Below are 25903 nucleotides of genomic sequence, written 5' to 3'. Positions count from 1 at the left end.
CTACAGAAGGTCCTTAGGAAAATGATCTTGGGAAGCCAACATTTCCCAGGTTGATTCTGAGGGTGGCATGGTGGGCAGCTTGCCAAGGGATTGAGAGTGAGGACAGCCTATGCCCACCTTCTCAGGTCATCTGACCAGGTCAGGGCCTCTGGGATGCCCCATAGGCTCAGGAAACCGCTGTTCCAGCAAAAGGATCCCAAGGTCTCAGGCACTGCAAACACCACGCTGGACAGGTGCATTCTGAGACCTTGAGTGGTTATCCCTCAGGATGGTTATGTCTGAGCGCATGTTGGAGTCACGTGGCATTTGTAGTAAAAATACAGGATCCCGGTTGGCTGATGCTCTTGGCTCTGTAGATCAGGATATAGCTGGATCTCTTGGGTCTCTTGCCTGCCTTGCTGCTACCTTGTGAACTCCAAATTTCAGAATCATTGATTCTAAATTCCCCAGGGGAGGCAAAACACTTTGTAATGGTGGCTGTCATGTGCCACATACAGACACACCCATATTTTAGCCAGTCACCCCAATCATATACACCATGAGCATCAAAACAGCAGGGTGGATGGAATAGGACACCCTTGGATCATAGGAGTCCAGAGCCCTGAATTATTGTTCCCCCATTCCCCCCCCCGGGTCACAGGCCTGTGACCTCCAACGAGAGGTATCCCAGGACCACCTGAGAGAGAAGGTGTGACACTGAGATGTATAACTTTTGATGTGTCACCAAAACAAGCCCATCACCAGTGGCTCATGCCTATAACCCCAGCTACTCAGAAGGCTGAGATCTGGGGCTCAGGATTCAAAGTTAGACCAAGCAGGAAAATCCATAAGACTCTTATCTCCAGTTAACCACCAAAAAGCTAGAAGTAGAGCTATGGCTCAAGTGTTAGAGCATTATTAGCCTCAGGCACAAAAGCTCAGGGACGGTGCCAACGCCCTGAATTCAAGCCCCAAGACACACACGTATCACCGAAATCCAGAGAACTAGAATGGGTGGTTGTTCCCTTGGCATTTCTCTGCTTCAAACCCCAGTTTACCCAGTAGTACCAAAAAAGTTGGCTGACCCCGATTTCCATGGTTCTGTGATTGTAGACCAGAGCCACCCGTCACCATCCAGGAGCGAAGGTGGCAGTGTGGAGACATGTCAAGCCCTCCCCAGAGCAGGTGGCTTGCAGAGCAGGCAGGACCACAGGGCGGGGAGAGCTGGGGGCAGCGCGGCGCTGATCGTTCTCTCCTCCTACAGAATGAAGAGGGCCATGATGAAGCTGAGGAGTCAGAGGACGACTTCGAGGAGATGAACCTGTCCCTGCTCTCAGCCCGGAGCTTCCCACGCAAGGCCAGCCAGACCAGCATCTTCCTGCAGGAGTGGGACATCCCCTTCGAGCAGCTGGAGATCGGCGAGCTCATCGGCAAGGGCCGCTTTGGGCAGGTGTACCACGGCCGCTGGCACGGCGAGGTGGCCATCCGGCTGATCGACATCGAGAGGGACAATGAGGACCAGCTCAAGGCCTTTAAGCGGGAGGTGATGGCCTACAGGCAGACGAGGCACGAGAACGTGGTGCTTTTCATGGGGGCCTGCATGAGCCCGCCCCACCTGGCCATCATCACCAGGTGAGTCCCGCCCCGCCACTCGCCGTGGCTTCACTGTGCTTCCTGCTGCCCGACTTAGTGGGCAGCTTAGTGCAGTTGTGGGCCCTTCCTCATCCCAGCCAATAGAACCTCTCCAAAGTTGGGTATGTCATAGCATTTGGGGGGCCTGAGATGCCCCCCAAAGGTCTCTTCTTGAATCTGCCCTCCAGAATGACAGACTCTCCTTGAGTTTACTTTTGAGCCTTAGCGCAATCGTGGCAGGTGCATTGTCATCCGTCACCACTGACTTTGTAGATGGTGGGTTGACTGGAGTCCGGGATGGCGAGTTTATGTAAGTGATTGAGGGTTTTGCTCATACGTCAGGGGAGAAGGGACTCTCAAGTAAGGAATGCAGTGTCTGGGCTGCCCTCATGAGGTAGTCTAAGCTCAGTAGCAAAATCCCCACCCCATACTAGAGGCTTTTTTGCCTTGTGGGTGGTTCCAGCCTGAGCTGGGCTCAGTGTGTGGGCTCTCATAGGGGGCTGTTTGGCTGGCTGGTAGAGAGGAAGCTGGATGCCCTTGCACACCTGTCTGCTGGTGCCTTGGTTCCGATCCACGGGGCTTCGTATCCCCAGTAGCAGAGTCTGGGGCTGGTTCCCACGGAGGTCTAGGGTCCCCAAGTATGGCAAGATGTCCAGGTCTCTGCTGTGATATGCTACCTTGCATCCACCCATTGGCCAGAGTGATGTAGGTGGTTTTCCTGGGCACAGAGAATGAGCCCCTGAGTGGGAAGGTGGGCAGTGCCTTGGGGCAGGTCAGTGGCCGTAGCATGACAGGTGATCTGTGGACCGTCCGTGGCCAGCTCTACGCCCTTTCCAGCGAGACTCTTAGCTTCCTTTCTTCATCTTATCGAGGAAGTCAGGAGCCCTTTACTTGGAATGCAGAAGTCTAGTTGGAAAGTCAGCTTTCCCTTACTCCTGCTCTCCTTCCTGCTGCTCCCACCTTAAGCTGGTACCCCAGCTTCCTCTCTGGCATCTCTTTACTTTCTGCTCTGTTAACTCTGCTTTGTTCCCCCCCCCCTTCCCGCCAAATTAGACCTTTGAAATACATTATTTCCTGACCCCTCTAAGGACCTCCTGTTTCCTTGTTCTCTAATCTCCCCCCACCCCCACCCCAGCATTTACCACAGACCCTTGCCTCTCTCCTCCCTTTCCTTCCTAAGAGCTGGCTAATGGGAAATGGATGGACCCAGTTAGCAGCCACCCCTGGGAAAAAAGAGAGGTCCTTATGAGAATGTGTTGCACAGCCGGCCTGCCAGCTGCATTCACACCCCCCCATTGTGCAAACTCCGAGCCCCCTCCCCACGTGCAGCCTCTACCTACAGATTCACAAAGAGCCCAGCCTTTTCCTGGGACCACCATAAAGGCTCTGCAGCTTTGGGACATGTAATTGGTCTCTGAAGTGTTTTGGTATTTTGTGTGAGGATGCCAGATGAGCTGCCCCCCCCAAAAAAAAGTGATATTTATGTCCTCTGATTGTATTGTTATCCGTTGATGGAGGGAAGGGCTCTGTGCGCGCCCATTCACAACTACCCACTTGTTGGCCATCTAGATTTGTCATTGGAACATCTGATTGCAACCAAATATTTGAGTAATTTGATTAATTGCTTCCATGCGGATGATTGACTGGCAGAGGTCGGTGGTTGGGTGCCAGCCAACCAACTGGGACACATTTTGGACCCCAGTTTTATTTTACAGGGTGCATAAGACCAGATAATTACCTGGCATGTTTCAGATCCATTGAATGGCATGTTCTAGCCAGTGACTTAGCAATTAGCATTGAAGTTAACAAGTATTTCTAAGATTAGCTTCTTTGTATTGCACTGTGGATGGCACTTGGGGAATGGGGTAACAACCCACAAGTTACCCAGTTACTCTCTCCACAAATGCAGTTGGAGTCAGAGCGGCTGCGAGATTGCAGGATTGGGTCATTATGGAATTATCACAAAGCTATCGACAGGCTGTGCAACTGCTTGTGTTAAAAACACCAAATAGAATTGGAAAAGCTGATAATGAGACAGTTGAATGGAAGCGTCTGTCGCCCTTCCTCCCAGCTGCAGGGGTAGATGGCGGGGGCAGGGGGTTGGGGAGCAGGATTCCTGGGCCTCAGTTTCCACATCTGTAAAAAGAGCAGGTGAAAGGGAATGTTTGTGCTGACACCAGCAACACTTGGGTTCTCTGAACATAGATTGTGCTTGCAGATGAGACAGAGGCAGCTGGGAGGTGGTGCTTCTCAAAGCGTGTGTGTGTGTGGGGGGGTGTCTCTCTGGATCCCCAGTGGGTGCATGGTACTCTGAACACAGTCTCCAGAAGCTACTCCTGTCCCCTTCCTAGCAAACTGCCTTCCCTTCATGGTTCTGAAGGTCTTGAGTGGGTCGCTAAACTAAAATCTAGCTGGGACTGGATTTTCTTCCCCAAATTCTGGAAGCAGGTCTGTTTTCTTGCCTTTCTCAGCCTCGGAAGTGGTAGTCCTGCATTCCATGGCTTCTTGCCCCATCCTCCTTTGGAATTCAGTGGCAGAACATCTGGTTTCCATGGTCCTATCATCTGCTTCAGCCCATCCAGCCCCTGGCTCCATGCTAGAAGGACCAATGGGTTGAGGCTGTGTTCAGGACCCACCTGCAACATCCAGCTCTGTGCTTGAAGTTGCATCCATACCTCCAGGGGTTAGGGCCTGGCTGTCACTGGGGGCAGTCATCTGCCCAGTGTATCTCCTTTGACCTAATGCATCAAGTCCATTTGTAGGTGGAGCCTTTCAAACCAAACTGCACCCTTGTGGCCACTAAAGGTGGAGCTAAAGGAGCACAGAGCTGCCCTGAGTCTTCCTGGAAGATGGATCAGGAAGCACATGATGCTCTAGTTCCCTGAAAAGGAAATAGAAACACTGGGCCTGGCCAAGGCTTGGAATGATTTCTTCTCATGCCTCCTTTTGTTAAGGCTGAAAGTGGCAGGGCCTCAAACTTCTCCCCGGAATCCCAGCCCTGGCGGATGAGTGGGTTGAACACAGAGCCTTGGAAATAAAAGAAGTAGAGGCTTCACTTCTCAAGACCTTTTTCCTCTCCTGTTGATCACTGTGTGGGAGCACAGACCTGAGAGGCAGAGGGAGGCCTGGCCCAGGTCATAAGCCAAGTCACACAGACCTGAGAATGGAGCACATGGACCCCTGGGCTCTGGGCTGGCCCATCCTTTGTCAGGTGGTGGCCTGAACCAGAGCGGCCAGTGACAGCTCCCAGGCCCCAGAGCTCTGCCCCTCTGGGAGGCTCAGCATCACCTGGAAGATGTGGCACCAGAGCCCAGGGCTCATAGATGCTGCTTGTAGCCTGGACTCTTCTGGAATTTTCTTAGAAGGATTCAGCCTTTGCACACACACACACCAGCTCCAGGACCACTGGCTTATCAGACCTGAGTTTTGAATTTGTACTTTTGATTTGCAGCTGTGTGTGTACTTTTGTGAATGCTACACACGCGTATGCACGCACGCACGCACCCACCCACCCAGAATTGCAGTTACTTAAGAATGTGCTTTCCCACTCGAGGCAGAGACTGGATGACGGATTGCAAGTTTAGCCTTGGCTAAACAGCAAGACCTTGTTCCCTACCCCTCCAAAAAACAGTTATTCTAAAGGTGCAAGCTCTTCAAGTCATTGAGGCAAATGAGTAAAACTGAAATACTTAATTATGAAGGAAATTTAAAAAAAACAAACCCTCTGCAGCCTCTCATGGGTGCAGGCAGGAATTCTGGTGGCCCGCAGGCCTCCTCTGCGGGTTCATGCCTCTGGCCTGGCTTGCGTCAGGGGACTGACTCAAGCATGAGACCCACTGCTGGAGAGAAACACCTTCCTACTTCCCACCCTTAGCACGCTTCTCTGCTTCTGGAGAGGGTCTTTCCCACACACCTTGCGCACCCCCTGGCAATGGGGGGCGAGTGTCTGGGTCCAGAATGGAGAGAGCCTGGAATGTTGGAGTGTTTAACCCTTCCTCTCCCAGCAGGGCTCCCCGGGTCTCTTACACACTGCAGTGCTAAGGCGGGCCTTCCACGGGCATTTATCAGAGCTGGACCTAGTGCCAGGCTGTAGGCTGGACCTTCAGAATTCAGGGCCTCCAGGTTATACCGGGACTTGACTTTCTGGGGAAAGATGATCAAGCAAGATAAATGAACATGATGCCTACTCTAAAGGATACAAATAGGGCGACGGATGGTGAGTGACAGGCTCTAGAGGAGGCATTTTAGGCGTCCTAGTGTTATTATAGGAGCTGAGGTCCACCAAAGAGGAGGAGCCAGTCATGCTGAGAAGCAAAGAACGGATCCCATAGGGGTACAGCAATTACAAAGGCCCTGAGGCAGGAAGGGGCAGCAAGTTTGAGGGCCAGAAAGAAGGAAAGGGATGAGGAAAGGAAAAGGGCTGCAAAAAGCCAGGCAGTGAATTACATTTTCTTCACAGGCCCTGGCAAAGGGTCGGAGAGCATCTTACTGTGCTGGGAAAACAAGAGCTAGTTTGGGGGTTGGTTTCGTTTTGGGATTGTTTGTTTTTGCTGTTTTGGGGATTAAAGTCGGGCTTGCTAGGCAAGTGCCTGCAGCCCACTTGGCTTTCTTTCTCAAGCAGGATCTCTCGATCCTCTTATGTCTGCCTCCTGCAGACCTGGGGTGACAGGTGCTCTCCCACACCCAGCTTCTTATTGGTGAGATGAGGTCTCTTGAAAAGAAGTTTTCTGCCTAGACTGTCCTGGAAGCCCAGTCCTCCTGGTCACCACCTCCCAAGTAGCTAGGATTACAGGAGTGAGCCACTGCACTGGGCCAGAGCAAGGCTTGTTTTTTCTGTTTGTTTGTTTTTTTTTAATTTTAAATAGTAAACACTCTGACTGCTCCTGGGCTTCCTGATACCTTTTTTACTTGGCTTGCTGGCTTCACGTGTCAAGACTCAGTTATGGCAATAAAGGGTGCAGGCATGGGAAAAGGGGGTGAGGAAGGAGGGGCCGCTTCCCACCTAGGAAGAAGTCTGGCTGGTTCCTCTGTATCAGCCTCATCAGAACGCTTTCCCAGGGCCAGGGGTTTCAGGTAAGCATCCCATTGGGATCCGATTGAGGCTGTGTGCCCCGGGAGAAGGGAGGCGAGGACGAGCAGGCTCTGCCTCCCTGGGGCCGTGCAGTCTGACGGCCCCTGCTGTCACGGAGGGTGGCCTGTCCACAGGGATGATAGGCAGCCCCCTCCCAAATGTGATGAATGAAACGTTGCGCGTCGCATTTGTACAGCTGCTCAGACCCAGTGGAACACCAGGGGCCGTGCTGCCCATTAGTTATTCCCACTTCCAAGAACCCATCCTTCTTTTCTGTGCTCCATATTACAGTGCCACCATGGCACCATCGTTAGCCGACAGACAAGCGCGGGAGAGGGCCCTGCCTTCCACGAAGATGGTTCGCTCAGAGCCTGGATGAGATGTTGGCCGGCTTTTCTTTCTTTCTTTCTTTTCTTCTTCTGTAACTTGTACTTGTGTCTTTCTGATTTATTCCCCCTGCCCCCTCCCATCTCCTTTGGACAAGTTTGATTGTCCTAAATATAATATACAAGAGTGGAGGGGGGAGGGGGAACTGAACACACGAAGATTTCATCTCCTATCATCCAGTGGCGCTGGCTTCCTTTTCTGTCCATAAAAGCTGAATTGCTTTCCCTTTATAAATCACAGCTGAAAAGAGTTTTTTGTCGGCAGCTCTCTTTAATTGTGTGGCGATATGAAACGGCGGCTTGGGGACTTTTGTGAAGGAAATGTTATAAATGGACCCCTTATGGTCTCCATTAGCTTGGGACACAGATGTTATGTCTGTGCTTGTTGATAAACAGTTAACAATCAGATGACCAATGGAAGACTTCTGCTCAGGGCCACCAAGATGGCTCACATCCCCAAGATTCTCCATTACTGGGGGCAACGCCTGTCATCACCTTAAAAAAATTTCCTTTTTGAGCTGGAAGCTGGTGACTCACACCTGTAATCCTAGCTACTCAGGAGGCTGAGATCTGAGGATCACGGTTCAAAGCCAACCCAGGACAGGGTTGGACAGGAAAGTCTATGAGACATATTTCTGATGAACTACAAAAAAAAAAAAAAAACAGGAAGTGGAGTTGTGGCTCAAGTGGTAGAATGCCGCCTTGAGTGAAAAAGGTCAGGGACAGTGTCCAGGCTGAGTTCAAGCCCTAGGCCTGGCTAACCACAAGAGATCTATGGAAATAGTTCCCAGAGCTCCCAGTAACTATAGATAGATGCTCCTAAGTCCTCCCGCTCTTGTTGCTATAGTATTTACTATGGCATTATGGAAATAAAGAGCATCAATGAGGAGAATTAGGACATTTTTTTTCTCTCAGGTGCCAAACATGGCTGTGTTTCTTGAGATGGCCCGGGATGCAGGCTGATGGCCGGAGTTTCAGGACTTGGCTTCCTGTCCCAGCTCTGATCCCAGCTCAGCTGAGTGACTTCATTTCTCTAAGCTCTAGGCTTAGCGTGGATGACTGTCGAATGTGGCAAATTGGTCTCCGGGATGAACTGAAAGGTTGGGGCCGGAAATAACCACGTGTGAGTCATCGGGGTGAACGTGGACACTGAAACCATGGGCTCTGGCTGAGCCTGAGGCCCTCCGGGAGGCCAGGAGGTTTGTCCTAGGATAGAGGGTCGAGCCAAGCCCGGCCTGCAAGGGGGCTGAGAAGCAGCTAGGCTGTGAAAGAAGCAACCAGCAGAGAGTCAGACAACCCACCCCAAATGCACCCGCCTGCCACCTCCCACCTCTGGCCCTTCTAACCCCGCCTGGCTCGCTGCCTTAGTGCCAAGTTACCATGGATCAGAGTGATATGGTCCTCCTGCTGTTTCGCTTGCTTTGTGATGTAGCTGTTTCCCCTCCTCACCTTAACACAAAGCCCCAGGAAAGCCAGAGCTTCCCCACTGGACTGGCTTCTCCCCGGCACACAGATCACATGCTCCATTTGTATTTGTTGAATGAATGAATGAATGAAAAAAAAATACGCCCCCAGCATGCTCCTTTGGGTGAGTGTAGCCGTAATCTGCAGCACTATTTAAATTAGAATTTCAGAGCATGACTGGGACCTCAAGAAAATGACGCAGAGATGGGAGAGATTGGCTGATGGAGGAATCAAGGCAGGGGAAAGAAGAGAGGCCGCTGAGGTAGTGTCAGTTGTAGGGACACCGCAAAGGGCCGGTGATTTGAGTGTTGTTATCTCAGATACTCACTGTGCTAAAGGTTCTGTGGTGCTATGAATAGAGGGGGAAAGGCCTGACCTTTGTCCTCTTAAGGCTCACTAGATGATTCTCCAGTGGGGTTCTATAGGACCATAGGAAGCTGTGTGGACCCAGGGCTGCTCCTGTGTCCACCCAGGGAATAGCCAGATAGGTAAGAACATAGTGTTGTTCCAGACAGAAAACATAGCAGGTGCAAAGGCCCAGAGGCTCCAGAAAACAAGATGGGCTCCACATGGGAGTTGCTGGAGATAGTCAGAAAGGACTTTATGGATTAGGAATTTGAATCTTTTCCCCCTAAGGCCGGGAGGAAAGCCATCCAGGGATCTAACTGAAGGAGGGCCACCTTGTGATTGATCCTCTTTTGGGGCCTCCTTTGCCCCGGAAGAACTTGCCGTTAGGATTGTCCATGTGTTTTCTTGTCCAAAGGCGCAGTGGACACTTGGTGTGGGACCACGTATGTATTCTAGAAGCTGCTTTGGCAGGACGGCTCCTTCAGGGGAAAGTGGCCGTGAGCGGGTGGGGGGCCTGCACACTCAGTGTCCTCAACACTTTCCACCGTTTACCCAGGTTAAAAATAGCCGGCCGCACTCCCGTGCTCGGGAGGCGTGCGTGGGCAACATGCGTTCCACGGCCCAGGACACTTTTCCTTGGCGCCGCTGACGGCTGCGGTGAAACCGCGATCAGGCTGGGGGCCCTCGCGGGAGGAGGGAATGCTGTAATTAAGAACCTTGTGAAGTTGCAGCCGTCCCCGCGTTTCCATGTCTGCGCCTGGGGGTGGGGGAAGTGGGGACCGTGACTCAAAAGACAGAAAACCCTGCGTGTGCGTGAACCTTGATCACTCTGCACAAGCCAGCTTTTCCTAACAATTTCGCCCCAGGGTTCTAAGCTAGGAAGGGCGACGTGGGATCCAAGCCCAGAGGAAATAGACTCTGCGTCTCTTTTTTGTTTCCTAGTCAGACATCAGCTTTGGAATTCCCTCTTACACCCTGTGGACACCCCGGGACCTGCTGAGTGCTGTGTCCCCTCCACCCGCCCCCCCCCCCCGCCCCTGACAATAAACTTTGTCTTATCTCCGACTCAAGTTCATCATCAGAGCCTCCAGACCTGCCTGTCTTATGGCATGAGTTGATGGCAGGTGTGGATTGAAATCCTGGCATTTGTCCCTTCTCTCCTGTCTCCCATGGCCAACCCCAGGCCAGGGTGACGAGTGAGCATGGACGGTGACTGACCAAACAAGGCCAGGACTGTTCTCTCTGCCCAGGGAACTCGCTGGATACTGGGGTTTAGTATCATGAGTCTCCAACTCAGATCCTGTTGGCTGGCCACTGCTCAGCTTTGGCTTTGTCCCCTGTCTGATTGTGTTTAAGATAATTAAGCCCATAAATCAAATAATAAATAGATATTGACTCTGTGTCTTAGGGTAGATCAGGATTGATTGACCGCTGGGACATTGACTTCCTCAGTCGATGGGGAACCACAGGCCTAGATAAATCTTATAATGCCTGGCATGGGGAAAATCAATCTGGGTATTAATATATGCAGTGTGAGCAACATCTTCCAGTGTGGATGAAAGGGAAGACAAAGGTGAAGGGAGGACAGATGGACAGGCTGACTGACTGACTCAGAGTCTCAGTCTGACCAAATAGGTGCTTAGAGAGTTGGGGCCAACTCAGAAATGAGAGGCTTGTTTAAAAAGAAAATTAGATTTGTTGCGGCTCCCTCCCTCCCACCCCCTTCCACCTCCCGTGGATATCTACTACCCAGAAGTAGATGTAAGACTGGGGGCCACCTGTTGCTGTGGGGTGCTGGGAGCCCCAGATCTGGGTCTCTAATGGTTCTAAAAGGTGGATTGGCTCTGTCCTCCCCCACCTGCCCACCCGCCTGGCTCCCCAGCAGCTCTGCGGCCGACTGGGAGCTGTTGGTTCAGTGGCTTGTAACAGTCCTCTCCTGCCATGCACTGAGGCCCAGCAGTATGGTAGATTGCTACGAGGGGCACCAAGCACTGCGAGTGAGGCCCCACGGGCCGGAGGAAGGGCGGGGCCTGTCGTCTGTGGAGCCGGGACTGGCCAGCTCTAAGAGCTGGCACGGAGAGCACAGGCGAGGTTCCCCCGGCGACCTGCCAGCCTTCCCATGGCGCCGGCCCTCCACTCGCTGTGTGGGGATGTCTGGGCCACCTGCCCCAGGACCTGACGGTCCAGCCCATCTGCTGCAGGCGGGTCAGGGTGGGAGTGGAACTCGCCGCCCTCCTCACTAGATGGCACTGGGACGCTCAGAGCACTGTAACGACAGTGGGACAGGCCGGGCCACAGCTGGAGACCCGCTCCCAAGACAGACTCCCCACCCTCATCACCAGAACAGCTACGGGGCACCGGAGGCGGGAAGGGGATCTGTTCCCAGCAGACGTCCCCTCTGGGGGCCCAGTGGCTTGGTGTCCAAACCAGACGTGGCTGTCCAGTCACCATTGTCATTTGAGACAAGGGAAGGGAAGGCATGCCAGTCGCTCGGCTGAACTGTTTTTTGCAGGAAATGGGGGAGGAGAGTTTGATTTTTTATTTATTAATTAATTAATTTATTTTTTGTTGGTGATGGGGCTTGAACTCTGAGCTTGGGCGCTGTCCCTGAGCTCTTCAGCTCAAGATGAGTGCTCTACCACTTGAGCCATAGTGCCACTTCCGGTGTTTTGGTGATTAATTGGAGAGAAGAGTCGCACAGACTCTCTTGTCCGGGCTGGCTTTGAACCACGAGCCTCAGATCTCAGCCTCCTGAGGAGCTAGGATTACACGCATGAGCCATAGGTGCCCAGAGATGGGAGGGTTTGAATATTCATCAGGAAGAGATGCATTTATTGGACAATTACTATAGACCAGGCTCCCGGACTTTACAGATAATTCACCCTTCGATCCTTGTCCCCATTTCGCAGGTGGAAAACAGGCTTGTGCAACAATGCAGAGCTCAGAGATAATAATCTCACGCATCCTTGTGGGGTTGAGGTGAAGATCAAATGGGTTCATGCACTTACAGGCACTCAGATTGACCAGGAGCTCGGTTAATAACAGCTGTGATTGTTGCTAGCCCTGCCCCGAGAGAGGAGACTTAGGTCCACAGCTGTTGCCTCAGTGCTGGTGGATGTGGGGTTTCAGTGCTGTGGGGTGAGTGTTCTGGCCTAATCAGTGGTTGGCTGTGTTACCTTAGACAAGTCACTTGAACTCTCTAAGCCTTGGCATTTGCATCCATCTTGTCCTTGCACAGCTTGGAGGAGCAAGCAAATGGGGAAAGGGAAAACTATAAAGAGAGAGGAGAGGGAGGAGTGGTCTTGAAATGATGAAGTAATAATAGTAGTTGGCAAGACACTAATTCTGTACCTATGACTAATCTGACCACAGTGGGCTTTTCCCAGTGACCAGGTAAAGTCAGGTGTGTTCAAAACCACAGTGCTGAGATTTGGGGGTGGGGGGTGGGCAGTGAGTTCCCAGGAGCACCTCGTTAGCGAGGAGAACTTTCTGGTTGAGTTGGCAGTGACCCACATTTAAAGTTGCCATTGGAGAGACCCCTGCAGGTTCCCCCTCCCTCCTTGCGGCTCAGCCCTTCTGCGGTCTCCAGGGACAATCTGCCTTTGCTCTGAGACCCAGGATGAGAAGCAGGCCCTCCCCTCCACCCCCACCCCCGCCAGCCCTCAACAACTTCTCCCTTTGACAACTGCCGAAAGACATGGGACTGAGAAGTTGCTCCTACTTTTTAATCAAAAGGTCTGTCTCCAAGTCCTCTTCAAAAGAGGATTCCGTTTCTTCTAGGTGTTCAAAAGACCCCGAGGCGGGCAAGGGAGGGGAGAGATCGGACCTCTTCAAAGGCAGGGGAGGGGGTTACAGCAACTTCAGAATTTCCTCAGCTGCGCCCGGCCCTCCACGATCATTATTAGCACGGCCCTCGGGGACTGGCAGGCCCAGATCAAGGACGCTCCGAGGACTTGTTGGGAGCTGTTTGTAGACGATTGAAGACTGTCAGCGTCCCTTGATCACTAGGGTTGATTTCTGTCCAAGCAACTTGACAGCTCTTAGGGCTGCAGCCGGGTGCAGGGTCTTGTCATTCGTTCCCCGCCCCCATCCCCAGGCATGCCAGCCTCAAGCAAGGCTCTTCCTCTCCCGCCCTGTGCCTGCAGACAGCTTCCCCTTTGCAGCTCTCTGTCCCAGTGTTTGGGAAAGGGTTGGATAGCCATCTACCTCCTGGTCCCCACCTGTGTTGACCCAGCGCTGGACCATTAGGAATGAATGATTGCTTACTCACTCACACATGGCCCATCAGTTCATCCATCTCTGTCCCCCTCCATCCCCCTCCACTTTATACACCCATCCATCTACCCATTTAGCCACTGGTGCTCCCACCCATTCATCCATCCATCCATTCCAGTTTGTCCACCTATCTATCCACCGACCTATGTGTTCACTTACCCTTCCAGCCTCCTGTGCATTCTCCTATCCACCCATGCGTTCATCCATCCAGTATTCCACTCACCTACCCATTTTCCACTGATCCTCCCATCCATCCATCCATCCATCCATCCATCCATCCATCCATCCATCCATCCATCCATCCATCCATTCTGTTCCCCTTACCTATCTATCCATCTGTCACCCATCTGTCTATCCACCTACGCATGTGTTCACTTACCTCTCCAGTGTACCTGCCTATCCTCTCGTCTATCCATCTAATATTTACCCAACCTCCCATCTACCCATTCATCCAACTACCATTGAAACACCTCTCCATCCATCTATCCAGTATCCACCCAACTTCCCATATTCATCCAGGATCCACCCATCCATTCATCCATCCATCCATCCATCCATCTACCCATCTATTCATCCACCCATCGGTCTATCCATCATCCAGAATCCACCCACCTATCCATCTGTTTATTAATTCATCCACCCATCCATCCATTCATCTGTGCACCCACCCATTAATCGAGCCATCAGCAAGTAGCTGCTGAGGTGCTGGTTTCTATCAGGCCAGTACCAGAAAGGAGACTTTTCTTCTAGGGGCACAATTCAAACAGGTAGTGCATCTTACTCACAGCAAGGCACCAAGGTGAGGCAGAGCATGGAGAATGATGAGACCTCTGGCAAGTCACCCGCCATGGATCAGAAGCATGCCCATAGAAGCGGAGAAAACAGACTGTGAAGGGAGAGCAAGACAGCACAGCCAAGAGCATTAGAATTGCCCACTGGGCTCATTTCCTGCCCTTTGGTTCTAACTTTGTGGAACTCTGTACTAAAATGGGGAGTGAGGTACTCTGGAAGGATGGTGGGGAGTGGCTTAGTTCTCAGCCTGGGAGGTGGGGTAGAAGGCAGCCCTGGGTGGTCTTGGGTGATGGGGAGGGATGCAGAGAGAAGACACTAATTCCAAGGTTGTTCAGTGCTGCTCCCAAGGATGATGGGGAATTGAGGGGTACAGAGTGAAAACAAGCCTGCTCGTTACTTACTTTATACCCCATTAACTCCCAACTCATAACAATTCATCAGCAGCAGGCTGCTGTGTACTTACTCATTATTTATAGAGAAAATGTTTGCTAAGCAAATCAGTAGTTCAAACAAGAGCACAAGGGGGTGAGGTTTAACCCACTCCAGGAAAGCAGCAGGGTGACAGCCCGGGTGGAGTGGTGTGTGCAGATAGCTGGGGCTGTTGGGAGCAGATGGAGGGCTAGCCTTCAGCCCCTTCCTTGCTACACCAGAAGCCTGCACTTGATTTCAGGATCATCTCCCTCTCAGAAACACTTTTGATCAACATAGCTATTCAGGAGTCTGAGATCAGAGGATTGCAGTTCAAAACCAGCCTGGGTAGGAAAGTCTGAGAAATTCCATCTCATTAACCAACAAAAAGCTAGATCGGAGGCATGGCTCAAGTGGTAGAGCACCAGCCCAAGCAAGTGTGAGCCCTGAGTTGAAACCCTGGTGTGGTTTGAAAGAACATCCTTTGGGGTCAGGTACCAAAGGTAGGTCCCTTGGACAGCTTCCTTATAGTGAAAGAATGGGCTTGACTTTCTTTAAAGGTCTTAACGCTCTTTGGCTATTTCCCGTGAAGAAGCCCTCCTGGTTTTGAGATCAGAAAGCCTGGTGTCTGTCCCCATGGGGCATTGGGTGGTTATGGGCCAGTGTTTGGGGCTTTGCGCCCCACTCCTTGATCTGCTGCATGGGAGGACTGACCTTGTTTCACTCTGTTTCACAGAGCCGTTTCCAGGAGCTGGATCAAATACATGTAAGGGTGGAAGTGTTTTTATAAACAAACATGCAGAACAGAAGTAACCGGGATCATTTTTCATAAGGATGCGAAAGAGAATGAGTTGTGTTGTATTGTGTTGGTTTGGTTTGGTCTGTTCTTTGCTTTTGTTTTTCCCATTACTGAGTCAAAGGGAATGATGTCAGCTTTTCCAGCGGCCCCTGCTCACCATTAGAATTATGTGGGGGCTTTGGAATGATGACAGCCCAGAGCCAACTGACCTGGGATGGTTTACGAATGTCTTTTCTCTCTCTAGCTTAAATAAAAAGAAAAATCTTTCCTAGTAATTCCATTATAGACCCAGGCTTACAACTAACTATTGCCCATTTCCCACAAGGAACTGAACCAACACGTTTCTCTTCTGCCCATCTCTGAGCAAGCTTCCATGACAATAGAGGATTCCAGAATCCTACAGACTTGGAAACTGCTCTGCGTCACCCCTCCTGGCCATTCTGTTGCCTGTCTGCAGGGAAAGAATGAGTCTTCCTGGCCGGCGCAGTACTGATGACACGTATAGTCTTAACGTCACCAGTGCTACTTGTGACAAATTGGCCAGAAGAAAGCCTGGTACAACTGGCTTTTGAGATTCCCTGTGACAGAATCCAGGGCCGGCACTTTCCAAAGATCACTGGATGTGGTGACAGGAATGGATCTTTCTGGAGAAGTGGAGCTGAATAGAAAGGAGATCCAATCATTTTGAGGGAGTCCTGGGGGTGCCAGGACACCTAGTCAAATCTTCTCTTGCATGACCTGGAGTCCCTACAGCAAAGCTCCAGATCACACAGTATCTAATTTCCATTAAATGTAGCTTAGGGATGAAACACTGGGCATCCCTGTGACTCCCTGTGGCTGGTATGTGGCAGGAGAGGAAACAGGCTCAGAGACATTAATTATCCTGCCTAGGTTACTCAGCTTAGGAGTGTCTAAGCCTATATTTTACTCTGAAAACTTGGGAGCTTTCCCCTGGGCCTTTCTCTGGCTTCCATCTTTGCAGGAGAAAAACTGTTCAGCATCTCTAGTTCCCCATTCCCCTCCTCCCCCCCCCCCCACACACACACTTGGCAGAGCTCTGTAACAGGTTCCTTTCTCCCATTCCACATACGTGGCTTTTGCTCCTACACAGGAGGCTCCCCATCTTGGTTGGCGCATGGCGCCATGCATTCCTACAGCCAGTAGTGTGGTATTTATGAATCCTCGAAGCAAACAGAGCTTTGCCTGCACATACCAAGCAAGAACTGGAGCTGAAATCGACAACTCAGGGGAAAATAATAACCCTCAATGTTTGCTAACTGGGAAAGGAGAAGATATTGGCTAAGGAGAGAAATGTTATTTCAGGCTGCCAAAAAGAGTGTTAATATATAACTCGGGGAACCAATATAATCCATAGTCTAATCCTTCTGGGCTGCCTGATTGAAAGAATTGGTGAGATTGCATCCGTGAGCCTTGACATTTAGCTCCAGATTTTCATAGAAAAGATGTCTGCTGGGCCCAGCACTGGTGGCACTGGAAGATTCCTTCTGACTTGTGGGTGATCAAAAACGTGTTTCCCCATCCAAGATGTTAGAAACACAGCCATCCATTCACTTACCAGCCGTGCATCTCCTCACTAACCATGGCCAGGAGGACATGGGGACTGGAGCTACGGTGCTCTGTAAGACAGGAGGCCTGGCCCCTCAGTCCCCCTAGCTGTGGTGAAAATACACAGACACACACACAGACACACAGACACACACACACACACACACACACACACACAGCCACACAGACAGACAGACAGACACACACACACACACACACACACACACACACACACACACACACACACCAGCCACAATTATTGTATCAGGCAGGAAGTTTCAAAGACTGTTGAAGTGATATGATAGAGGAAGGGCAGGCTCCGTAGAAAGGACAGAACAGTTCATGTGAAGCAACAGTCCCCCTCTGCAGATTCATCCAGTGATGGCTCAAAAAAAAGTCTGGAGGCAGCCAGGCGTGACTTGGGAGGCAGAGGTAGGGAGATCACAGTGCAAGGATCCAGGGCAGAAGCGTGAGTCCCCACTTAGTAACAATCTGGGGCCTGGCTCAAGGTGTAGAGTGGTTTGTTTTGGTTTATTTTTAAGCAAGCAGAAACTCTCTTTGTGGGGTAGGAGGGTCAGCATTGACTCAACTTGAACAAGAGGCAGGGACAGAACACCTGGGCTGTGGACCAGGCAGCCACCTCCCATGTACTGCTGAATTCTGTCCTCCCTCTCCTCAGCGTGCCATACCACCATCCCATCCCCCACCCCTGGGCATTCGTTGTACCTGAAATGAACCAGTAGCTTCTACAGTGGCAGAGGAAAGCAGCCTAGTGCACTGGACTCCAGAGGGCTGGACTCTGGGTTTGGGCTGTGTGTTGAGAACAGCCAGGCTGGTCCTAACTCTTGTGTACATCCCGTCCCCAGCCTCCACAGAGCGTCAGAAAGCTTGTCTGGGCATTTGTTGAAGATCCCGTATCTTCACCCTTGAAGCTATCTCGGAAGCTGGAGGGCCTGGGAGGGCAAGAATAGCCAGGCAAACATTGGGGAAGAATTTGCCTGGTGCCCTGCGGTTAAGAGCTTTAAGGAGAGACAGAACCCCAGATGAACTCCAGTGGGAATTTTTCCCATCTCTGAGAAAATTGGCACAAACTTCTATTTTGTTCCTCTCCCTTCTAAATTGGGTTTTGGGGGAATGACAGGACTTTCAATTGAAACAGATTACCAAGGTAAGGCTTGGAGACTAATGGAAATATTTGTAATAGGATTACATCGAGTGTGCATCTTTCTCATGAAGATACAACATTGTCACATGACAACCTTTTGGGGCACAGAACTCATGTTTTTAATCTCTCTGGGAATTTATTTTCTGGTTTTTTTTTCTCCAATGCTTGAGAAGTAAGCTCTCATTCCTGGGGTGACTTGCTTTCTATTTGTAAGCAGCGGAGAAAGCAGTGAACAAAAACGTGGAATTGAATCTCACCAAGGAAAGATTCCCATCTGCCTGTGGTTCTTTAAAATTATGGTGCTACCCAGTTGTGCACAAGAGGGAAGGAGTCAATATCCTACAGTATTTGTGAAAGAGCAACACCAAAGAAAATGCCGTTTCCATCCCAAAGAATTTGGTTTCTCTGATGCTACTGTAGGATATTGACTCTAGCTCATGTTCCTTTCTCTGTGTCTCTCTCTATGTCTCTGTCTCTGTCTGTCTCTCTGTCTCTGTCTTTGTCTCTGTCTCTCTGTCTCTCTGTCTCTGTCTATCTGTCTGTCTGTCTGTCTGTCTCTCTCTCTCTTTCCCTGGCTCCCTCTGTTTTGTAGTCTCTTCCACTTTGTATACATAGCTGGTAGTTATTGAATGACTTCAGTGTCCCAACCTCTCTGCATGCCTTTTTAGTTAGGATCAGAAACACGTCTGATGCAGTAATGAATATCCCCAATCAACCTAGCAATCAGGAGCTTGGAACTTGGAGTCAGGCCATCCCAGGCTCCCAACTCAGTCTTGACACTTTAGCTGTGAGCTTTTGGGAAAAGATGCTCTGAATCAGTGCAGCTGGACAGACCAGAAGATTTCCTGTGAGTTACAGAACTCTGGCACAGAGAATACAACAGCATTGTTCAACACATTCTGCTTCTCATTGCTCCCTCCGAGGTACACAGGAGACCACACTTCCCGTCTCCTAGCCTCTGCACCTTGCTCTGAAGTTTGTGTCTCCTTAAAGTAGCTGTAGGTTAGGCCCAGGAATCCAGGCTATCCCATCTGGTGGGGCTCCAGGACCCACTGTGACTCCTGAGTCACATTGCACAGGGACGGGGAGAGACATGATGGATGCTCAAGTTTCCCAACCAGGAAGTGGCAGGGCCCCTTCTCACCAGCCGTCCAGTGCCCCCAGTCTCTGGGGTACCCTTTGGTGGCTTGTTTGCCTCCAGTGTCTACCGAGTTGTCTTGCTTCCTTCGTCCCTCCAGGCCCTGAAGTTCTTGCTTACAAAGCTTGGAGAGAAAGAAAGAACCCAAATGTTCCTTGCTGCAAGGCAGGCAAAGACATAGCTTATAGAAATGGGGCTTCTTGGTTGGCAGAGCTAAGAAAACCACCCTTGTGGAACTTGTTAATTTTGTTTATTTTTTTTAGACAACCTTATTGATTTCTAATTTAGACACCATCAAATTCACTCATTTAAAACATATAGTTTGGTGGGGGTTTTTTTAGTATATTTACAAAATTTGGCAACTGTTACCCAAATCTAATTTTAGAACATTCTGTCGTCTCAAAAAGAAAAGAAAAGAAAAAGATCCTTGATCCATTCATTAGCGCGCACTCACCTCCTCCCCACCCCCACGTTCTCCCCGCTCCTGGCAGCCTGAACTTCCACTCTGCAGAGAATTGATTGGCTTCTTGGAGCATTTCAAAGGCCAGGGGAAATGCAGACAGAACGCTGACCTAGGGATGAGAGGCCGGGGATTGGTACCCGAGTGGCTACCACAGACTGCAGTCACAGAAAGTCATAACAGCTCCACACAGACATGGTGTCCACAAAAAGAGGGGGACGTGCCTGTGTGCATGCACCAGAGTGACCCTCCACACACATCACAGTCAGCTTCGTAATGAAAATACCTGACGCGGGCCAATTAGAGAAACAGAGAAGAAGGTTTACTTGGGGCCTTTGTGGCTCTGGAGTTTTGGAGCTTCATGTCCTAGACTGCCCTGAGGTTTGGGCCTCTGGTGAAGTCAGTATATTATGGTGTCACACCGAGGGGAGGGGGAGGAGGGAGAGAGGGAAGGAGGGAAGGAGGGAGGGCACCTTTCAAGGGCATGCCCCAATGACCTAAAGACCTCGCTTTAGAACCTACCCACTACTGCTTGCCTTAGGGACCATGCATTTACCCAAACCATAAGAATAAATATGCATATGTGTACCTGCACTTAACAGACACTGACAAGTACTCAATTCACATTTAAATACGCATGTTCGTGGGTATGTGTGTGAGTGTGTGTAAAAGTACACCTACACCTGTAGAATGCACACATCAGTGTGTGTGTGTGTGTGTGTGTGTGTGTGTGTGTGTGTGTGTGTGTGTGTGTGTGTGTGGACATTTCTCATGAACGGTGGTGTTTGTCCAGCTGCAGGGATCCTGGTGTAGCAGCTGTGGGTCGGGCCATCCCTCCCGCTCCCCGCCTCCCCCCCTGCCCCCCCTCCCCGTCGATGCATCCACACCAGTGATGTGGAAAGAAGGCATTCTGGAGCAATATGGGATTTGTCTTGCTCGGATGGTCATTTGTGCAGGGGCAGCCTGGTGTGGGGTTGCAAGCAGGGAATGGAGGAGAGGCAGGGGACTTAAAATCCTGTGTGATACTGATGTGGATTTCCACGCCGGGGGCGGGGGGGGGGGCTCAGCCTCTCTCAGCATTGGGGAACACAGGCACAGGGGGTTGTTTGGTCCAGCTGCGCTTGCCCTGGTCTGGTTCTGATTCTTTCTTTCTTCTGAGTGTAAGTCCAGCCTCCAAGGGTCTTGTCCCTGCATACTGCCACTTGCTCTTCACACACACTGTGTATCTGCCACCAGACTCACTGTCCCCACACCTAGCAGAGCACCTGGCAGGGTCAGCGCTCTGGGAGTTTGGGACAGGTGCATGCATGCATGAATGAATGGATTGAACGGTATCCACACTGGGCCTTGACCTTATCCAGGCCCCACTGCACAGAAGGAAGCCTCAAAGTGGTCAGTCTTTGTCCCAGTTGCCCAACTTCTGTTGTTCAACTGTGATTTCTTGGGTCCTTTTCTTTAGAGGACAGGCAGCAGACATTTTGAGCATTGTCATTAGCTCTCTGACAGTGTTCAGCTTCACCCTTGGAGCAGGGAAGCAGCCGTAGACAATCTGCAAACCGATGGGGTGGCTGTCGGACACTGACACTTAAATTTCCCAGGTCACAAGTATACTTCTTTTGAATTGTTTTTACAATTGTGTAAAGGAATTATAAACCCACAACCATGCTTAGCTCATGGACCATACAAAAGCAAGTCTTGGCCTAGGTTTGCGATGCCCCTCCCTACCCCCTCTTAGATGCTCCACCTGGCAGGCCTGTGCACCTGCACAATTCCACATTCCTGGCACTGTGGGCAAGGGGCTGGGCAAATGGGGCTGAGTTCCTTCTCCAGGTTCTGGCAGAGAAGACTCTTAGATCACACACACACTCCAAGCCATACATTCTCTCTCTCTCTCTCTCTCTCTCTCTCTCTCTCTCTCTCTCTCTCTCTCTCTCTCTCTCTCTCTCTCTCTCTCTCTCGGGAAGATGCGCACAGAGCTCTGTGACTAGGAAATGCTGGTGCGTCTGTCCGCTCCCGCCCCCGTCTTCCCGCTTCCTACAGGTCACATGACTCAGGACAAGTCCCTGGTGTCAAAGGGATCCTGGGGTGGATGTCTAGTTCCTGCCCTGCACAATCTTGCAGATGACCTCATCTCTCTGAGTCTCAGTTTCCCCACCTGTGACCCAGCCCCCGGGGTCACATCAGAGAGCAGCCACTTTCCTCCCAAAGTGATCTGGCCCCTGAGCCTTTCATGCATGGTGATCTGGCCCTTGAGCCTTTCATGCATGGTGATCTGGCCCCTGAGCCTTTCATGCATGGTGATCTGGCCCCTGAGCCTTTCATGCATGGTGATCTGGCCCCTGAGCCTTTCATGCATGGGCTTCGAAGGACATTTTCCACCCAGACTGTAATGCCCTGGCATCCCCAAGAGAGACAGGACTTTTCCTCCTCCTTTTCTTCCTCTCCTCTGCTCCTCTTCCTCCCTTCTCCTCCCTCCCTCTTCCCCCTCTTTTCCTTCCTAAAAGCTCTAGGGTCAGCTCAGCCCCCAGGCTGATGGCCCTGTGCACGTCCCACCTCCAACAACCTAGGCTGTCCTGGGCTTCAGGGCCCGTGGGAGAAAGGATGTGGCAATTCCCGCCACCCACCTGCCTACCCCTACCTCCTACAGCTACTCTACTTTGCCTCTGTCGTCACCCTTTGAGGAGTTTGTTTGAGGCAGTCTTAATATGAACTCAAACTCTCCATCTTCTGCCTCCGAGCCTTTCCTGAATGCTGGGACTACAGGCAGGCACCACCATACTTGGCCATACATAGTTATTTTAAAAAGTCAAGTTCTGCTTTCTGGATTAAAGCATGAACTGTTACACAGAGGGTATGTTGTCAGACCAAGCATTTGCTGCAGGCCTGGAATGTGCAAGAGATGGAAGGCCAAACCCGCTTGCAGCCCTCTTGATAATGGCAAACATCTCCGACTTTCTTGGAGTTGGAGCCTCAGACGGTAACTTTGTCCTTTGATTTCAATTTCTCAACCAGCTCAGGATTTTCTAGCCAGTCTGTAGAATGAGCCTCTGGGTCTGCGCTTCACCACAGTCTGACTTAACAGCGCTTTGATCCCCCCTTGCTCCCTTTTTCTCAATTTACAAAAGTAACACGTGTTTATTGGAGAAAATTAGAAAGGAGAGATAAGCAGGAGGGAGGAAGAAAAAGTGTAATGCCTCAGCCGCCAGGGGAAAAGCTTTGCTAACACCTCGGAATCTGAACTCTGCGTGGATTTTTTAATGCATATAAATTAGGTGACAGATGTATACTTTTTTTTTAAGGCAGTCCTTCAGTTTACTGTTCAAATATTTACTGAAAAATAAACGTGTCTCTGGTCAGCCAATAAGAGTTGCTAGTATTCGATGTCTGGCCCTGCAGTGGGGGCAGGGCCAGCGGTCCGCTCCATCTTGGTGTCCCCAGGGTACCTTGCACAAAGCGAGGCAGAAACTATCACTTCTTTTTAGTTTTATTTTTAATCAGTTGTGGGGCTTGAACTCTGGGCCTGGGCGCTCTCTCTGAGCTCTTCTGCTCAAGGTTAGCACCCTACCGCTTTGAGCCACAGCACTACTTCCAGTTTTCTGGTGGTTCATTGGACATAAGAGTGTCACAGAGTTCCTTGCCAGGCTGGCTTTGATTCGCAGTCCTCAGATCTCAGCCTCCTGAGTAGCTAGGATTATAGGAATGAGCCACCACCAGCACCCGGTTAGAAAGGGTCACTTCTGATTTCACCTGGGTTTGGCCTATGATCTGTTTCTTGTGCCAGGACACTGCACCCAGCCCTGGCGGGCCCAGGACGTTTACACACAGGACGTCTTCCCTCCATTTAGTCACCAGTTCTGTAGGTTGTTCCTGGCTCTTCTTGGCCCCTGTGGGCAAGGACCCTGCATGCAGAGCCGAAGGCTGCCCGGGTCCAGCCTCCTCTGGACTGCTGGTGCCTCTGAGAAGTCCCAAGCAGAGGCAGCACGTGGATGGAGGAGGAGAGAGGACTCACAGGCCTGACCTGGAATTTGAGGTGTAGGGCAGAGTGGGCGTCTTAGTGCATCTCTGCTCCTCCACTGCGCCACCTCTTCCCAGAGCTCCTAGCCAACCTTAGGAAGACAGGAACATCCAAGGTCTGGATTCAAATCCTGACCATGTTGCCCCTCTCTGCAGGGCCTGGGAGATTACAACTTCTTGTACCTAAGTTTCCTGCCTGTGACAAGCACCTTGAATAAATCACTGAATAAATCAATAAGATTCACCTTGCCCCATACAGTCTTCAAGTGATGCTGAGAGGTAGGTGTTAACACTGGACATCTAGATTACACACACACACACACACACACACACACACACACACACACACACACACACACACACACACACACACACACACACACACACACACCTGGTACAGACAAAAGGCCCTCCAGTAAGAACATCAGCAGCATGTCCACGCCCAGGCCACGTTCCATGGAGTACGGCATTCGTTCACACTTCCCTACCTTGCAGTGTACAGAGCCCTGTGACTTCCGAAGATCTCAGGTAAACCTAGCCCGAGGGTGGCGGGATATCCTCTGAAGTAGTTCTGATCCTGAGGTGTGTGCCTCTAACTAGACGGACTCACGGCCTCAGTTTTCCCCATCTGTACAGTGGGAATGAGCAGGCCACATTATATAGAGTCGGAGACATTAAATGAGATGATGCCTGAAAAATCTTTGCCAGAATCCTCAGGTTCCTTTGAATGGCTTCTTAAATGTCACGATCTGTCCTGAGAGAGCATCGAGTGGGCCCTTGGTTGGCCCTTAGTCCCTGTCCTGGAATGGGATAGGCTGGGACGGGGCTGCTGCCCCTCCTTTTAAGACAGCAGCCCTACAGATGGAGGCCCTTGGTGTTTATTTCTCTGTCACTCTAATTATAACTTGCAGTTACTCTGTTTGCCTATTGCTTGTCTCTCCCAAGAGAATATCACTCATCGGAGCAAGGAGTCAGCCCTTCTGGCTTGTTACCTGAACATAGCGTCCTGACATTAACGAACTCTGTGTCTCTGTATTCACTGCTAGCATTTCACTCCTTCCTAAACCTTGCTGGATAAAACGTCTTTGCTCTGTTTTTCCAAAAAAGCAGAGCCTTTGGCCTTAGAGCCCGTTGGCAAGCCACCATGCCAGCATAAGACTCGACTTTGTTTATTACTGAGTGTTGTTGCCATTGTGTTTATTTTTTAAAAACATTTATTTGAAGTTGGGGAGTCTAGCTTTCCACTCCAGGAGTGACAGAAGGCAATGATAAGTTTCTTTTTAAAATGTTATGAGTCCATTTCCCATTGCTATAACTAAATGCCAGAGACTGGGTCATTTATAAAGCATAGAGGATTGTTGGTTGGGTTTGGTTTTTTTCTGTGGTGCTGGGGTTCAAACCCAGGACCTTGTGTGTGCTAAGCAAGGGCTCTATCACTGAGCTACACCCCAGCCCCCAAATACAGATTTGTTTGGTTCAGGGCTGTGAGCTGGAAATCAAGAGCGTGGTACTGCATCTTGGTGAGGGCGGCCCACTGAATCCCAACATGGGGGAGTGTTTCCCATGGTGGGATTGGACAAGCATGCTAACTCAGGTCTCCCGTCCTCTTGTTTTATAATTCCACTAATGCTATCCTGGGGGCCCCACCCTCCTGATCTCATCTAACCCTCGTCACCTCCTAAACGCCTCACCTCCAGGGGCACGGGTGTAACAATTTGCAGGAGACAAGTTTGAGCCATAGCACAGACACTTGAGTTTTCAAACTCAGTGCACGGGAAGTGAGCATGTGAGGAAATAAAAGAGTTGGCCAACGTGGCCATGATCTGGAATGATCGCATTGGAGGGGAGTCTGAAGGAGACAGGCAGAATGACCCAGGAGAGGCTGAGAAAATAAGCTCCAAATAGGAGAGCCTGTCCCATGTTCCATGAAGCCTTTGAGCAGGGCCATGGCGCAGAAAGGCAGAGAATCTCTGCATAGCCACCAATGTCAGCTCTGTGGCTAGCAGCACAGATTCCTAATCAAACATGGCGAAGATCGGGACCCAACAGCCAGAACTCCACGTCTCAATCTTTCAAGGGACCAGAAGCAGTCAACTTCAGGGCCTCTCACATAACAAAATCAGACCCAATGGGGTTGAAGAACAAGGAGGAGAAGCATGTGAAGAGATTGAAGGAGGAGGAGGAGCAGGTCACCTCCTCGAGGGCCAAGTCCAGCTTCTCGTGGGTGTCTGGGCTTGCGGCCTCGCACGCGCGGTTGTATGCTGGAGAGAGCCTTCAGCCCCTTACTTAATGGAAGTCCATAGCGCTTCATTTCCTGGGTGCGCATTGGGGTAAGCAGGTGGCAAGCAGCTGGCGTTTCTCACTTGCTTTCTGGCATTTCCCATTTTTATAAGAAGCTAACCTGGC

General features: G+C 50.9%; 1 protein-coding gene across 4 annotated transcripts in view; it reads left to right on the top strand.

Moving 5' to 3' along the window:
- LOC138807776 (kinase suppressor of Ras 2) overlaps positions 1 to 25903 on the top strand; it is a 200803-nt gene that overhangs the window by 154919 nt on the left and 19981 nt on the right. For all 4 annotated transcript variants that reach the window (XM_069993534.1, XM_069993533.1, XM_069993532.1 and 1 more), the window contains exon 14: positions 1244 to 1611. In XM_069993534.1, the coding sequence (XP_069849635.1) occupies positions 1244 to 1611 (368 nt within the window). The remainder of the gene's footprint in view (positions 1 to 1243; positions 1612 to 25903) is intronic.

Source organism: Dipodomys merriami, unplaced genomic scaffold, assembly GCF_024711535.1.
Source record: "Dipodomys merriami isolate MVZ:Mamm:240054 unplaced genomic scaffold, mDipMer1.0.p SCAF_433, whole genome shotgun sequence".
NCBI lineage: Eukaryota > Metazoa > Chordata > Mammalia > Rodentia > Heteromyidae > Dipodomys > Dipodomys merriami.
The sequence above is the reverse complement of the archived record's forward strand: the minus strand, read 5'-3'. Positions and strand labels throughout refer to the sequence as shown.